At 35.8% G+C, this 17,907-nt stretch overlaps 1 protein-coding gene across 3 annotated transcripts in view; it reads left to right on the top strand.

Annotated features, from left to right (window-relative positions):
• Positions 1-17,907, top strand: part of PIP4K2A (phosphatidylinositol-5-phosphate 4-kinase type 2 alpha) — a 113,841-nt gene that overhangs the window by 86,885 nt on the left and 9,049 nt on the right. For 2 of the 3 annotated variants that reach the window (XM_069776857.1, XM_069776837.1), the window contains exons 5-6: positions 5,345-5,491; positions 8,157-8,195. In XM_069776857.1, the coding sequence (XP_069632958.1) occupies positions 5,345-5,491; positions 8,157-8,195 (186 nt within the window). The remainder of the gene's footprint in view (positions 1-5,344; positions 5,492-8,156; positions 8,196-17,907) is intronic. The other variant, XM_069776847.1, reaches the window with a different exon arrangement.

Below are 17,907 nucleotides of genomic sequence, written 5' to 3'. Positions count from 1 at the left end.
CTTATGTGAATCAAGAGGCTGCACAGGACGTGGCCTCTGCCCTGTGCTAAGATAACCGACCTATAAAGCAGCTTTGATATGAAAAACCAGGATAAGCAGAAAAAGTAGAGATGAGAATATATGTGTTCTCATCCGAACAGTCTACATTTCACCTGCATCCATGGGCCCTCCATTTCCTATAGAAGTGACCCTGAAAAAAGGAAACTCATTAGCATGGCCATTAGATGGAATTGCAAAAGGGCAATATGCAAAAGGGCCATACAACCACAGGATAGAACTGTTACTGAAAAACACATCAAAAATCTTCACTGAAAGATGTGAAATTTCATAGGTAAATATCTAACTACACAAAATGGCAGATGGACTTGACAGCACTGGCTCTGTTGAGGCGTGGGTTTCACCAGCAGATATTTTCTATATATTTATTGTATTTTATATATATAAGCTATTGATGCTGTGCACAGCACTTTCAGAAGAAATCAGCATGCCCAATGACTCATTTGATTGTAGCAGTATCAAGTATAATGTTCCTGGTAGCAGATCTGCAGCCTAGATAATCACACCTGGTGGTAACATTTAGATTAAATTGCACTTTGAAGTAAAATTAACACTGGCCCAAGTCTGAAACAACGTTAAATGTAAGGCTGTCAATCACAGGGCTTGTATCTGAAAACCTGTATATTTATTGAACACTTCTTTAAATGAAATTACTTTCTTATATGACTTACTAGAAGAAAACAGCTTCATATGCCTTGAAAATCTATAACTTTGTGGGCTGTAGTTCAACTAATTAATCCTTTCAATGTGTCACATAAGTACCTAATAGATAATTTTCTGTGAAATTATTAGGGTTCAAGAAAATGGCAATAATCAGAATATTCTGACACCTGATACAACTCTGGACAACTTCTCAACCTCCTTTTTGGGGAGTAATTCCACATGTCAATGCATGTGCACACAACACATTGGTGGAGGGTATTTCTGGTTGCAGGCAAGAGGATTTGAAAGAGAAAGTTGAGCCCAAAAAAGGAGTATCAACATCTTGTCCTTCACAGCGTCCAAAATGTTTTTAAATAATTGTATCACTTGCCATTCAATTTCTTTAATGAAAGTATCCTAATGAATGTATAGGCTTGTCACATAAGCATTTGATAATTCAAGCATGATTGCCTTAATCATGATGTAGAAAATCGTGAAAATAATATATAAAGGTGTAACGGAGAATGAGCATGTTGCGTATTTCTGAATTAATGTTTGCAAAATAGGGCTACCTGGGAGAAATAGGAATGTTGAGTTTTCACATAGAACCAAGATAGATGTAACTCAAGATTTAGTCTTTACTGATGTCACATCATTCCACAGATTATCTCCAAGGGGAGGAGGAGAAATAACAGAAACAGGAATTTTACCCTGTGTTTTTCCAAAAAGAGCCAAAAATCGTATAACTTCTTTACCAATAAATTATATGCACTATGTTATCTTTTAGTCATCCTGATATCTTACTAGCATTACCATGGGGAAGCAAGAGGCTAAGAATCTTATTTTTCAGGTAAAATGAGATAGGGAAAGTTCTGTTCTTATTAAGGAATCTTGAAGCTGTATTTATACAAAAATTAATGGGACTATAGGGTCATAAAGAATTTCTTACTAGTTTTCACCTTTGAGCATGGGGTTCAAGAGAGCTCAGAAAATTATGTATTTGAAACCTGTGCTGCATAGCTGATAAAATGTGTCAACATGCTGATGATACTTTATTTTATTAATGGTAATACTATCCTCATGCCGTGCAGAAAAATGAAAATTGTCTGAATTAACAAAAAAATGATGGGGTGTTTATTACAACACTCTTTTTAAAAAATATGGATCTTGTTACTGCATATAAGGACTTGTAAATGTACTGGCTAAGTGTTACAGTTTTATTTAGCAAGGCTGCTTGGTAGAATTGTTTTAATGTTCTTTTTAGAAAGAGTTAACCTAAAGGAGTGAAGGTCTTTTCTTTCACTGAAATTTAGCAGTCCTGTTAAGCATGTACTGGCTTATTTTCTAGGCTCACTTTTATTCCAGCTGTGAGTGGGAAACTTCAGGAAATCATTCCTAAAAAGCACCTTGAGGTGACTAAATTGCTACTTCATTTATATCAAGATGGACAAATTGAAAATCTGCCAACCACAGTCACCAGTGCAAGTCCTGCTGGACTCCCACCCAAACAGATGACACGTTTTGCCTACTCTGTGATGCAGATATGGGGGATTGATAGTTTCAAAGGTAGGAAGTTCTAGACCAACCTTGTAGATGATGAAAGCAAGTGGCATTCCTCCCTCTTTCCTTTGTCTCCCCATCAGGATAAGAAATGCTGTCATGGGAAACACTGAAATCATTTTAGGGGCTTTTCTTTAAATTGCAATGGCATGAGTGTCCACTTTCAGCAGCGAGTAGGAAACAACTGTCGCAGTACATGGTCTGCTTTGAGAAGGTCTCTTAGAAGTCTGCAAGAACACGGCCAAGTCCCTTTTTATCAAGTGGAGAGCAGTACTAGCAGAGCTTTTCATGTCCTGTGTCACGTGCTAGTAACAGTGCCCTTTCAGAAGGCTTGTTTGCAAAATATTAAAATGAAACAATAGTTTTAGCAAATGGCGCTAACTCTGACTTACAAATAGGACTTAAGCGACTGTCATTAATTGCCTTTCTTTTGTAGTTATGTAATACAGAACAGTTTGGGAGGGGGTTGTATGCTGCTAACCAAAGGATTTATTTTATGTTATTACAGTGGGTGTGTTGCACGTGTTCTATGTTAATGACAATGCTGTTTTACAGATGGGGACATTCAGGACCAGAAAGGTTAAAATTGGAGAGTTAGCAGTATCTAGGGTTGAAGAGATGGTTTAAGTGTCAAGACTGTGACCCTAGCAGCTGAGAGGGAGGGCAGGGGCTTATTAGTCTGGTACTCAAGATGCCTAGCTGCTGTTCTTTCACATGGCACAAATTCTCTGTATGATTTCAGATGATATCTGCATCTCACATCCCCATATGGAAAATTGGAATAATAGTATTTACTTTAACTAAAATTCTGTAGTTAAAAGCCATAAGATTAGGAATGGCTGGATCCATTAAAGAGTTGAGTGGCCTGAAATTCTGTGGCACTAAACTATTCTTGGAAGCTAGATTCATTTTTATCATCCTTGCAGAACCTAATCATCTTAGAGAAGGAATCACTCAGTAAATGTTTTTATAAGAACAACCCTTCCCACCTTCTATAAAGCATTAGAAAAGTATTTACCTGCAGGATATATGCCAACTACTTGATGTTTATAACAAAATAATCAATGTAGTTTGACTAATAGGAATTAGTATTTTAAACAAGTTTTCTGTAACTTCAGCATTAATAGTTCTGATTTCACTTTATGATCGCATCTCTAAGAGAAACTACTGATGGTCAAAGTGAGCTATGTATCCTGTAACACGTTATAACTGCTTTCTGAGGTTGATAACAACGCTATGATTGAAAGTCCTCTAATTCAAGAACTCCAGCTTAAAAATTCTGTATCTGTTAAACACAGAAGTCATCTCATGCAAACTGATCAATCTTTGTGCACTGCTCAGGTGGTCTTTTTGTGGTCTTTTATTGTCAAACTTCTTTGTATTTTGGGGCATGCAATCATATTTCCTGCATTCACTGAGCCTCTGCAGCAGCTTAAGATGTTTTGCTCATTCATCAGCAGTTTGAGCTTAAAAATGCTTAGCTGTGAAGTAGCACAACTGCATCACGACTTTGTGTTCTCTGCTTCAGGGCTTGTAACCTCCAGTACAGCTATACAGCAGACAGAAAGTAGTGTTACAGCCTAAACTGTGCCAGCAAGATTCAACAGAGCTTGTGTGTCAGAGTTGTTAGTCAAAATTATCTTCAATTCACAGTCAACAATTTCCATCTTTGTTGTTCATTCCCTTTGTTTCTTGCTGGACATGATTGTTTTCAGGACTCTTAAATCTTTCTATTTTTATTTTGCCATTTACAAAAGGAAAGTCTGTATGTGGTGTGTGCAGATTCCTGTATAAAGTTAGTGAGAGGAATTCCTTAAAATTAGCAGAGGAGCTCAAAATTGCAAAATCTCCTGGGTTCCAAGAGCTTTGTTACATTATTTGTTACCAAACACTTACTGCCTTTGTTAAACAATTCAAATGGCTTATTCAGTTAACTTGTTCTAAAGTCTCCTGTATTTTAGAATAATATGTTTCTAATAACCAGATCGCTCTGGCACAAAAGAAACAGTAGCTTCAGTATTCAATGAATATTTAAAAGCTGATCTGCTTTAAAAGCTGACTGTTGGTTAGTTTTCATGTTTCCTATTTGGGGCTTGAATTTTTAAATTTTCTCCAAGTCTCTCTGGTTGAGACTTGGTAATAACAAAAAGAGGACAGCCGGTGAGTCATTTTCTGGTTTGCATCATTGTGGCTTAACTTTTCCTTAGTTCCGCAAAATATGAGTGGATGTGTTTGAGTTGGTTTTAGGATTAATACAGTATGGGCATTTTTATTCTGGGAATAAATATTCATTCTTCGATAGTTCTTGTCATCAATATAGTCTGCACTTTTTCTGCTTCCTCCGGTAGTCTTTCGAACAGAAATTCGAACTATTAGTTATAAGGCAAGTGATTTTAAAAAAACACACAGGTGTCAGGTGCAGGTGGCAAATCTTTTCAAGGTTAATAGCCCGTTTGTAATGGAATATGGTGACCTTAAGGAAATATAATGATTTGTAAATAAAAAGTATAGGGATCTTGCACTTCACTGCTCAACTCTATTGACCCTGACATGCAACCATCACGTGAGAACTAGCAAAAAGTTGGTGATAATAAATAATACCCCTTGCTGGTGACAGTGCCATAAATGTTCATCATAATAAACAAATATTGAGAATGGAGAAACATACAGATTAATCTGGGACAACAGAGTACAAAATACAGCAGTGCGATGTTTGAAAAAGTATTTCTGTTTTTTTATGTCGGTTCCAAATACGTTATCTGCATTAGGTGTGCTTTTAGGAGCATAAAAGTGGAAGGGTCTGTCAAATGGAGCCCACTCTTTCTATGAGATTGTCTATAGAAGAAAAGAGTTATAAGTTAAGCAGTTCAAGAATTTAATTTTTAAACACTCGCCTAAAAGCAGGATAATCTCCTGATGAAGAGGTTTGATTTGGCATGATTTTTTGAAGGTTTGTCTCCACACAAATATATATTCAGCAAATAAATGTGCTGTTTCTGGGTGGTTTATCTTTAAAAATGTATAAATATATATTTATATTCTATGTATCCATCCTTATTTCTGTTTTTTTCTTTTGCTCCTGCAGTTTATTGTGGAGTGTCATGGGAATACACTTCTTCCCCAATTTTTGGGCATGTACCGGCTTACTGTTGATGGAGTTGAAGTATATATGATTGTTACAAGAAATGTGTTCAGCCATCGTTTATCTGTTTATAGAAAATATGATTTAAAGGTGAGAAATAACTGCTGATTAAATAACTGACAAAGTAGCTGAAAGTCTTTACTATAAATGTTAGATTATGCTGATGCTTGAATATTGCTCAGAATTGTAATTAATTTAAGATTGTGTTATGTAAGAACCAGCATTAACTGGTTTACTTCTGCACCCAGGTTTAGCAAAACTGAAGGATGGTTTTATAGAAGTTGTACAAATTTATTTGTATTGTGCGTTTTTAAATGCAGCAATTTAACTGGGTATGTTTGTTAAATGTAACTAATGGGTAAAGGTAGAACCCTTCACACAAGTACAATAATAAATCTGCTTCCTATAGGCTTTTATCAACATTATGGAAAGCCACAACTGATTCTGCAGAGGACTTTTATAAAATAACTAAATACCATCATCATTTAAACCATTTAAATGCTACTAACAAAGTACATCACTACTACAAAAGCTTCATATTTCACTCTATATTTTAAACATAACCCAAGCAAAAATCAGAAGGTTCTTAAAAAACAAAATTTCTGTTCCTTTTATGATAAGGTGTGTTTTAGTTTTGTTTCAGAAAGTTTATCTGTTCATCCTAATTTTGCCAGTAGTTAATGTACAGTGCTTACAACAAATGCAGTCTTAGTCTTTCTACCTAAGGGACTGTATTTTAATTTCCTCTGTAAAGTCTCCCCTTAGAAACCTACTTCTTTATAATACATTTAATTTCTACGTGTTGAACTGCTAAGTGCATCTGCAAGCTTGTTTTATGATGTTTATTTAGCATTCTGTCTTAAGAAATTTGTAATGCTACATACTGCACCATCCTTTCCTATTGTCAAGTATCTACCTATCAATTGGTAAGATAGTTGACTGAATGTGATTTATAAGAACTGATTTCCAGACTGTCAACAATTGACTTTTTGGTATTTAGTATTACTGGCAGCAGAGCTTACCCGAGACAGATGTTTTTTTAATTTGAGAACTGTATGTGTTTTAGAGCATCGTAATGTCCAGATGCATTAAAAAAGGGATGAAGAAAAAAACATAAATGATATACAGTATGTTCTTAGCATTGGTGTCAACAGCTTTTACTGTTATTTACCTCTGTGAATGCTTCTGTACTCTATTCAGTTTGTCCAGCTGGACAGAATTGCTTTAAAGATAAACTTCTCTTGCAATTTAAATTTAACATCAATATCATATTATTCTTCAAAACAAACTCCTTCACTGAATAGATTTTTAGTGCCACTACGTATATTATAAATCACTTTTTCTCGATTTTCATTGCTACAGCATCTGCGGTTGTAGGTTCAGGGTCCTTTTTCATATGTGAGTATTTTTGACACTGGCTTAGAGCTCACTAGTAGCACAAGTTTCTACCTGTGTAGATACTAAGAAAAAGAGACCACAGATCAGCATAGGATTTCAAAGGTATTTTTCTGGCCACTGAGGCATTTTATTAAAATTACTTCAGTGTCAAATTTGGCAATCTCCCTAATTTTTACTATTGTAAACCCGCTTTTTTTCCTCCAGTTTGGTTTTCAGCTCATCTTTTTTTGAGCCCAGCAGTCTTATTGGAGCAGTCTGTTGGAGCACAGAATACCACATAAAAGGTATATCATCAGTAAACTAAAATGTCAGACTTTGACCAGGCTTTATTATCAGTTAATGATATAATGCGATGAAATCCCTGCCTGCTGGGCCATACATAATAACTAAGACATACTGTCCCGTTAATCTTTTCTCTCCATCCTTTCTAAGTTTTCTGAGTTTCTCTCTGCAAACAGAATAAAACATGGTATAAAAAGATGTGGTTGGGGATCCTCATCTTCTTTAAACTAAAATGACTCCACTCCAGCATTTCTTTACACAATATCCACCTTCCAACAAACGATAGAGCTCATTTACCCATCTTTCGATGTCCACTTATCACGTTTGTAGTTACTATTTCTTCCAGTGCTATTATGTGATAAACAAGCTCTGGGTACTTAAAGGTGTGGTCCTGCTCCAAGAAATTTGCGAGGAAATACACACAGCCATTTTTTTGTCACCTCCAGCTTATTCAGAAAGCACCATATTGCCTACTAGCTTTCAGCTAAAAAATAAATAAAATAAAATAAAAATATGTCCAAAATTTCTTTAGCAAGTACTTTAAATCTTGTGAATCCACAGTCTCATCTCTTCTTTTAACTTCATGTTGCTGTGAGGTGCTTTGTTCTTGTTTGTACTTTGTGATCTTTTAAGTATTTTTATGTGTTTATATTGTGTGACATCCTTTTCAAATGTGTGTTACATATGTCCAAATAGTTATATAGAATAGGCTATTCCATAACCGTACAGCTAAGTTGGCACAAAAAGATGAGACGTCTGCCAAGAAAACTGAACTTCCAGGATGATAGTCTCAAAATGAGGATGAGACATGAGGAAGAAGCTCCAGCAGTCAGGAGGACAATAGATGTAGAGCATTTGAGGATTTAATCCATCTTTCTTCTCTCATGATACATCTTCTTCAAGTGATTGCAGCAGTTCAGTGGCCCTGGGCATTCTACCTACTGTATCACCTTTCTTTAAAACAGCTCTCAAGTTCAGAAGGATGCAGCTCATCCACTTTTTGACCTGTTATCATAACATTTTCAAATTAGTTTCTGACATATGCACATTTTTAGATCCATTTTTTCTGTTTCAGGGCTCTACTGTGGCTCGAGAAGCCAGTGACAAAGAAAAGGTATGGTGCATTTCTGTTTCTTTTTCGGTTATCTAACCTGCTAGCTAGTCTCAGGACAAACATAACCAGTGCTGTTCTGCCCCTTTTCTTTGTTTTCTGTCATTATTCTCCCCTCTTGAGTTCTACCTTATTCCCTCCTTTATCTTTCCTCTATTTTCTGCAGACCTCTGAATATTGGTTTGCAATGGTGTTGAGATTTCAGAGGTAAGTGAGCCAATCCTCTACCTCCTCCTTTTCCTTTTTTCTCTTCTCTTCTCTTCTTAGTTTCTTCAGGGCCTGCCCTGTGGTAGGAAAACATCAGGACTTTCTTCTCTTCCCTCCTGCTTCTTCATCTTCTTTCTCTTGCTCTTTAATATTGAGATTTATGGATACTCCATGTCAGTTAATGGAATGATGTGATGTGGCACCACTTCTAAAGTGAATGCAAAGATGAACCAAACCTTGAATTGTGAGAACCTTTGGGTATGTAAAGCTCATACAAAAGAGCAAACAACAGACTTAGATGTACATGTAGCTATAATGAGAAACAGTCTCCCTCAAATTCTGGGCTGAAACTTTGCTCTGAAAGGAAATTGATCACTTTGGTTTTCTCCATCTCCAACTTCAACTCATTTGGAAAATTTAATGTTCTCAAAATCAACATTTCTCTGAGGTTTCAGTGAAATAGCCTGATGGCACTTCAGGAGAGGTTTATCTAGAAATTCTACAGATAACTGAAGGTGCAACATAGTTTCTATCGTCTAAAACTTCTTAGATTTCCAAATTTGGGTGAAGTCTAGGAACCCATGACCCTTGTTTTCTTAATTTTTCCAAGCACATTCCTTCTGAATTAACGTAACATCATTCAGCAGTTCACTGAAAAGACTTCATTTTATGTTGTCCCCAAATTCCATTCAGATCATTTGTTTTTCTCCTAAGCATTAGTTGTACCATATCTGCCTCTCTGAGTCTTCTACAGATTGCACAACTGCACTAAGGACATGCAGTAGCTGTCAGTCCTACAGTTCTCACTGCATGAAAAACTCTGCAAAGTTATTCCACTTGGTCCTAAGGTACAAGTGAACACTTAGAATTCTTCCAGCATTAGGCAGCTACCATGTCCCAAATGCCAACTGCAGTTACAGTAGTGAGCATTAGCTCTCTCTTGCTGTACCAAGCCCCCAAGATCATGTCTTAAATGGTCTCTATTCTTTTCTTGTGGTCTATTTTTGTTCTTGTTTAGTAGCACAACTCTAGTGTTTTTGAAGCAGAGGGATTAACCCTTCAGTGTCTTACAAACAATACCTAGTGTCATTGAAAACCTCTGCTGGTAGTACTAAAATAATCTGACAGAAATTAGGAGAGCAAATTATTTTGATGGGACTACTTCAGGTTGCAACATTAATGCTTGGCATAGTAATGTAAAATTTAACAATAATTACATATATTCAGCTGTACAGGAGCTGATACTATACAGATATTTAGTGCGGTGGTTTTGAGCAGTTTTAGGAATTTGTCTCCTAATAATAAATAGATTAATAATAGTACATAGGTACTGCAGTTAATACGTTGAGTGAGAACCTCAAAGAAACAGTGCCTTAATTTTGTTCCCATGTAAGTTCATGGCAAAATTACTATTGAACTTGATTATAGCTAAGTTGAAACAAAGTTGTGTGGTTTTGTATAACTGTATACAACAACTATTCTCTATGTTTGATGTGAAAGCATAACTTCAGTAAGGCCAATAAAAAATTCCTATCAACTTCAACACATCTAGAACCTCCCCTTTTATCCTGAGTACTTCTGTGAAAGAAATATAAAAAAACCTGGTCCCCCAAATTCTTCTTCTGCTATTTTAAATCTCACACATCATTTTCTTTTCAAAAGAATTTGATTTCTTGGAGACAGAACTACACCAAGCTTATTGATGTTGCAAGCAGACGGTCTAAGGCTGTTACAACAGCCTTCTGTTACTCATTGTTCCCCTCAAACGCCAATGCAGTGCAGCAGGGAAGCCACAAGCTAGCACTCGGAACAAACATTTCTAAGAAAGGGAATTAGCTGGGTAAACCTCTAAGTTCATAGAGGGAAAAACATTTTACAAACACTTTTAGGGATTCAAGCAAGGGAAGAATAGTATTTTGCTTATTACATGGTTTTTGTCTAAGATTTGGAGTCTGCTGTTTGATTTGAAAGGGTCAGAAGAATACACTACTGCGTGTCTGTATTGTAGATGCTCAGAACATTCATCGACACTGTGATCTGAATCTCCTGCAACAGGCACTAGAACTGCAGTGGTTTACTCATCTAAACTACTCAGGTGTTTCTAATGCACAGTTTTTAAGCTTAAATAAAAAGAGGGTTGTGTATTTATACAAATAGACAAGGAAAGTTTGTCTTTGAAACTCTGAGCAGTGCTAAAGGCCTGCTATCATGAGATATATCTCTGCACGTGTGGCACTAATTTCAGCACATTAAGAATTGTGTTGACATAAGTATGGAAATGGTCCATTATTCATAACTGGCAAGTGAGAGCCCTGTAGCATGTTTTTTCTCTTCCACTTTCTCTTAAGTAGATGTCACTTTTTGTTTGTTGTCTTCTGTGGGAATCTCAAGCCAATCTAAAAGATGTTAAAACGCCTGGGAAATTTTAGCTTGAAAAGGAGGAAAAAAAGAGAAAAGAAAAAAAATTTTAGCAAATGTTCTGAAGAGATTTTGGCGTCTCCTATGTTAGAAGAAATTTCTCTGAATGATTAAACAAAACCAGACAATCTCAAATACTTGGCTGGTGTAGTAACTTATTAGCTAATTTTTAGCCAGAGACAAGTTAAATCATCCATTTATTAATATCGCCCTGAAATGACATTAATAATAATAATAGAATTTCAATTAATGGCAGCATTATTTAATTACTTATTGTAAAGGTATCCACTGCTATTCACATCTGAAAAACAGAAAAGTAATAAAAGACAGGAAGCTTTTGGTGCTAAAATGTATGGCTAAAATGTCTGGCAATGCTGTAGTTTTTAAATGGGCTTTTAAGTAATTCACATTTAATTTCAAATGCCAATATTAAAGTAATCAAATGGTTTTCAGAATATTAAGCATAGTATGTTAGCCTCTTTTAAAGCTGCAGAAGCCAGAAAACAGAAGAGCAAGTCTTTCAGTCACATTCTAATGCAGACTCTAAATTTTAGATAAATTACTTCGAAATGGCAAACTTGGCTAAAATTATGTTCTTAAATCTTTTTCGTATCAAACTAGTCTTTTGTTATTTACTCAGTTTATAAAGAAGAGGCAATTCTGCAGAAAGATTTAATGGACTATAAAATAAGAAATCAGGAAAATAATTTTTCTACTTTAGTTTTGTAGTGTAAAATAAGTATTAGTATTCAAACTTGGTTTTTAAATCAGTTTTTAGGAAGACAAGCTAGCTGGAATGACTTTGAGAATGTTACTTTTCTGTCCTGTTTTCAGTTTATCTCCTGTTTGACTGTCTTCAACTGTTTTATACCCTAACATATTGATGAGAAGCTCTGAAACTGTCATTTCAATATTTTGTGATAATCGGTGTGAAGACAAGCTCCATCCCTTAGATTTCACCTTAACACACAATTCCTCTCATCTGCATTATAAGTGATACTTTTAATAACAAAGGCATCACTTTCTTGGCAACAAGTATCATAACGTGCACCTACAGATGTCTTGAATTTTAAAAGAACAGTATGTTTCAACAGTTGTCAAATTCTGACAGCTGCTCCCTTATTTTTTTTTTAGGCTTTAGTTCTCTTTATTTTTATTTTTTTGTTCTTATTATTTTAATAGTGGGCATTTTCTATTCATTCCTTGGACAATTTTGCCCTCTTAAGTGAAACCAGGATAATGCAGAACTCCCCTGGTGGTCCCCCTGCTCACAATTATGCTATACTTGCAGTACGACATCAAATTAGCAGTTACAGCTGAGTCTACTTGTTCTTATAAAGAACATAAGCATGTTGCTTGTGAGTGAGCAACTCAGAAGGAAATTAGAAGAAGAAAAATAAAACCTAACTAAACAGAAGCCCATCATATTGCATCTTTCTTGAGCAATTTCAGAGATTATTACATGTGTTTAAATGAATCTAAAACTGGTTGCCTTGCCACCTTTGTGGTATGTGTTGTTTCATAAATAAGCCTAAATGCAGAAAAACTACAGTAAATACATTTGAACAAAGGATTTTCTATTCAAGTTCCTTTTTGGAAAAAAATTGCCATAGTTGACAGCTTCGTTACATCTTAGTTAAATTGTATGCAGAATACATAGCTCTGATAATTAGATTGGAAGATGCTGCTAGATGCAACAAATCACTTCTTAGCTTTACTTTTTATGTTATATATTACAACATATAATAATTAACTGATTTCTGAGAGGACAATTATAACTAAAGGAAGAAGGATTTTAGTATAGGAACATAGCAACAAGATTACTCAGTCTTGAATTAGTTTTTTTCTTTTGATGTCAATAGGTAAAACTTCATTCAAGCTAGATTATCCCAAAATCTGAGCTATTTTTTCCTGCTATTTTAAAATTGCTAATTTCAGAACAGCATTTTTTTTTACTTGTTTCTTTTAGTGATTTCATATTCTGATCTCACACAACAGATATGTGAAGCATGTCTTAGATTTCTCTGTGAAATGAATCTCAAGGTTGCATATACAGAGATTATAACTTTCAAAACATTACACTGCAATACATTGCAAAGATAGGAACAGTCATTCAGAGTTCAGATTCCTATTTCAGCATTTAGCCTTCACATGACACCAATCCCATTATTGTTTTTCAAAACAAATCACTAGTTTGCCTTTGGTTTTTTGTTTGTTTGTTTGTTTGTTTAAAAGTCTGTTTTCCATATGTTAAAAGAATTTAAAAAAAATAAAAGGGGAACTTCATGTTGCATTTTATATGTTGCATGTTCATTTTGCAGCAGGAAGACATTAACCCTAGGGATAATTCTGGATGTATTTCCCTGAGCATTGAAAAGACATATAGTTACTATTTTGGTACATGCTCGAATTCCTAATCCATCTACAACGTTCCGCACAACTTTTTTTGTCCTACAAAAATGCCTGTTACACTGGCTGAAGCCATTCCAGTGTTCCCTCTCAAACCCCATTTTGGGGTCACAGCTCTATTTCCATTGCCATTTATAGTCCTGTGATGCCAAGTGGAGCTGCAGACCCTTGTTCTGTTAGAAACCCCTTTCTAGGACAAGACAAATTGTACAACAGAAGTTTGGACCCAGCTCCCATAACTACTGGAGGAAAGAAGCTGCAACCTTCAGCTTTCTAGAGAAAGCTCTAGTTATTTTTCCATCTTGTAGATTAGTGACTTGAGACTTTTGATTCAGTTCAAAACCACCTGTGCAAAATTATTTCAAACTATATTATAACATTTATCCTTTTTTTAAAAATACTGCCTTCTATATATACTGCTGAGCCCAGTCAGTCTAAAGTTAACTTTAAAAAAAAAAAAAAAAATTAAATAAGGTGTATGTGAGCCATTCGCTGTGAAAAGAAGCCTAGGGTGTAGAACTTCACTCTTGGCAGATGTTTTATACAATTTTCAAAAGTTATGAACTGTAAGCCCAATTTTGCCATGGTTAACTGTGTGAATAACATGACTCATGGCTAGTTCCAAACAAACAATAAGACTGCTATGCAGCATTTCTCCTACAACCTAATCTTTGCCTTTGTTAGGTGAAAAATCGCTGCCAGATTGTGAAGACAATTAGTCTTTTTCCTTTTTCAATCCAAGACTTATTCTGAAATTTAACAGTCCTACAGCTGTTTTACCAAGCTTCTTCCAAAATGTCAGCATTAATGTTAGCCATGATTTTTGATCATGATGCACAAAAATCCCTTTGGAAAAAAAAATTGCTAATATTCATTTCAACACATTAGGATAGGATAATGAATTGAGATGTGTTAAGAAATCTGCAAAAACTATTTCCAGATGCATAGAGAAATAAAAATTCACCTGGTTCTTACCTTTCAATAATTTTTTTTTTTTTCCAAAACAACATCAGTGGGCTGTTTCACCATAATTTTAGTTTTTGAATCAGGCTTTACACATTCTGTCATTTTAGTCAAAGAAATCTTTACTGCTTTTCAGCCTTTTCAAAGGCAGTGAAATCTTCCTGCCATTAAAATTCTCTGTGACCATGGCAAACTTTGGAATGCAAACCTGAAGTATGCAAATAACACGCTTTTTTAATAAATAAATACTTCATATTTGTAAAATCTATTGTGCCTTTCTTGCATCTTTAAGTAGGGGATTAAAAATGATGGAGATGGTTCAGAAAGAAAATCTATTATTAATTTAATGGAAGTAGTTAGATGTTCATCTCCTGTGCAGCTCTTAAAATATTTAGTTCTTTAATGATAGTAATATGTTCATTATAATGAATTACATTCTAGGAGAATCTTTTTCCAACAGGATTTTCGTTCATTGGAAATATTTGAGACTTCATTAAAAATTAACTGAATCAATTATTTCATTAAAGCAAAGCCTCAATTTTTTCATTCAGATAATGTTTTCAACTACCATAATGTGGTTTTCCTTGTATTTATTTATTTCAGTGCATAAGAAGAAAATGTACATATGCAGATTTTTCAACATGAACACATATATTATTAATTTTAAATAACTATGAGAGCCCCTTCTAGTTGCATATTTCATAGGTTTTAATTCCTAAATTCACAAATCAATTTTAAGACATGAATTTCAGTTAAAGTACTACTAGAATCACTACTAGTGCTGGCTGTCATTAGTAATATTTGTGACTGCAACAGTATCCTAGGGCTATTCAGCTTTAAATAAATAGGGAGAATGATATTGCCTAGCACACTAAAAAAAAGCTTTGTCTAATAACACCCAGAAAGAGGGAAGACAGTAGGCTGGGAGGCATCATACAAATAATGTGGTGAGGGCAACCACTGGCACATAGCTTTTTAGCCCCACTGCTTTTACATTTTCCTTTTTCTTCACATGCCTCAGTACTGTTTTTTAATTTATGCAGTTCTTCACTTGCCAAGTCTTCACAGCTACAGGTGTTTGGGTGAAGAAAAATGACCTCAGATAAAAATCCTCAGAAGGATTATTGAGGACTGGGGGAGTCTGCACACGAGGCAGTGAAGAGTCTGGCTTTTTGGGAGAGCTGATTCACTGCCCTGGATGTCCTTGGGAGTACCCCTTGGGTCTTGTGATGGCAGGCAAGAAATGCGGCTGTCAGCTTTGCTGGCTCACTTTTATTAAAAATAGATTAGAGACAAGGTTAAAGTGCAATATGGCACCTGCATGACTGACTGACCAGCTCTAGCATCTTCCAAAAAAGACATTGCTTGTAATTTAAGTTTATTTTTCCTGAAAATAGGACCATCTTCAGTGGAGAAGAGTACTCCCCCCTCCCACCGCCTGCCTGGTCTGACTGGCTGATGCTGTGCTGTGCAGGAAGTCTGTGGCAGAGCCTAGAGATGAACCTGCATCTCAGCATCTTAACCACAAGTGCATCCTTCCTCTTTACTCACACCTAAGCTTTAAACAGCATTAATGGGGGGGGGGTTCAGTATTAATGGGTTTACTTCTCTTTATCCTCTGCCTAGTCTAATAAATAACTCAAATATACTAGGTGGAAAGATAATCTGAGGATTTTTTTTTTTTTTAGTGACTTTGCATTAGAAATGAAGGGAGCTTGGTTTCCTGCATTCTTTTCATTATTGTTTCATCTTAAATTAATTCATCCAAATCTCCTCTCCATTCCTAAGCATCCCACGCACTGGATTCCATCCTCCAGTGTTGGCAACATCCCTGGATCTGCAGTCCTGCCTCTGCAGAATTAGCCCTGGTCCATGGGACGGTTTGCTAGATTGTATATGATAATCTCTACAGCTGTTAGTCTGGAATGCTTATCTGATGTTTCCCCTACTCATTTTCATCCTAAACCACTTAAGAATAGGCCAGAAGGAAAATCAATGCACGCTGTGCTGTCATATTGTAGTAAACAATTCATTGTGAGTTTCAAGAACTGTCTGACTTTGTGTTTAAGTAAAGCAGCAGAGCACTGCAGGATGACTCCTCCACAGAAGGAGTCTGGGACGGATGAATGGTTATAGCTCCATCTCGGCTGCTTGGGGTTTTTTTCCTTTTATTTTAAATTAAAATATAGAGCGTCTCTATTAGAGGCTATTTTAATATATCAGAATGTTCTAGATGCAATACAGTAATAATTCAGAGCAGCCAGACTAGGACCTTATTTTTTTCCAGAGTTCATAGGTCTCAGGATGCAATGGGTTTAACATGGATTCGTAACTATTAAAAGTTAATAACTTTTATTAACTATTAAATAGTTAATAAACTATTGAAACTATTAAAATGTTATTAATTGCTTAAGTGGTTTTGAGCAATTATTGGAAGAAAAGTGTCACTTTTCTAAACAAAAGCAGCATTGTGGGATCTTGGGCAATTCACAAATTCCAGGTCCGAAAAATAAATTTGTACAGTTGGGGAATGGAGTATTTCAGCCGCTTCTGTGCGCAGCCCAACAGCAAAAAGAACTTTTGGCCATTGTGAAGATCTATGAGGGCATTTCAGGGTCTGCTATGATGCTCACATTTTAATGCTGTGCTTTCCAATATGTACATTTTGGAGCAGAGAAAAGAACCTCTGAGATTCTTTTCCTTACTGTGTCATAGGAAGAAAAGAAACTTTATGAAAAATACCATCTCCAGTAAGGTTATAAGTAATGTCTGACTAGTTAAACTTATGGAGGACATTCCAGTAGGCTGATGTTAGCTGTCTTTTATTCCTAGTGGAAGGACTTTCAGATTAAGGGGAAATTATTTTATTCAAAGTACCCATTCGTTCATGGTCATTGATGGTTGCAGCACTCGGTTGTTCTGCAACATTTTCTTTGTGAAGAAAACCTGTTCTTCCATACTGTTGATTAAAGGTGGGGGGCAGGGAGAAAGGCTTTTCATTGCTCTTAATGCGCCAATTTTTTAAAGGCTCTGATTGCAGAAGCTACTATTACTTCCAGTTTGCTTGACCAAATACCCTGAAGGAACTGCTCTTTTGTTTTTTGGCTTGCTGGGTTTTTTTAAGTGAACTTCCAGTCATTGCCCTGTGAAAACAGAGCCCGTTTGAGGGGTCTTAGTACTGAATCCAGTGGTTACTCTGTCTGGCTTTCCTTAATGCTGTTGCAAATCGCTTCACAGGAGAGTTAAAGATGAAGATAATCAACTAATGCTCCAACATCAAGAATATTTAATTATGTATTTAAAAGGCAGTGGTCTTCTCTGGCATTTGCCACTTCTAAGCAGCTTTTCGTAATTCTCGTTCACTTGATGCTTTCAAATAATTATTTGGTATTGGGCAATTAGAAACATTCTCAGTAGCTATGTAAAATGCAATCGAATCTGACTTCATCTCTAAGATCTGATGCAAGCACTCTGTTATGAGTATATATAGATTGTGTTTCGATTTCACTTATTGCCAGTCACTTTGACAAATGACGTCTTGGAAGAAGCTCGATGCAAATCAAGGTTCGATGCAAATCAAATATCGAGTCGGAGATTTTGTCTTGGCTACGTTTGCCACATGCCCAATAAACACATACCTTCTAGGCCACCTACAGGAGGGATAAACTAAGGAAACGGCTCCATGGGTGCAGTTACAGAGAGCTGCATGTGATGGAGG

This window comes from Haliaeetus albicilla, chromosome 2 (assembly GCF_947461875.1).
Source record: "Haliaeetus albicilla chromosome 2, bHalAlb1.1, whole genome shotgun sequence".
Lineage (NCBI taxonomy): Eukaryota > Metazoa > Chordata > Aves > Accipitriformes > Accipitridae > Haliaeetus > Haliaeetus albicilla.
This window is presented reverse-complemented; position numbering and strand designations above follow the sequence as displayed.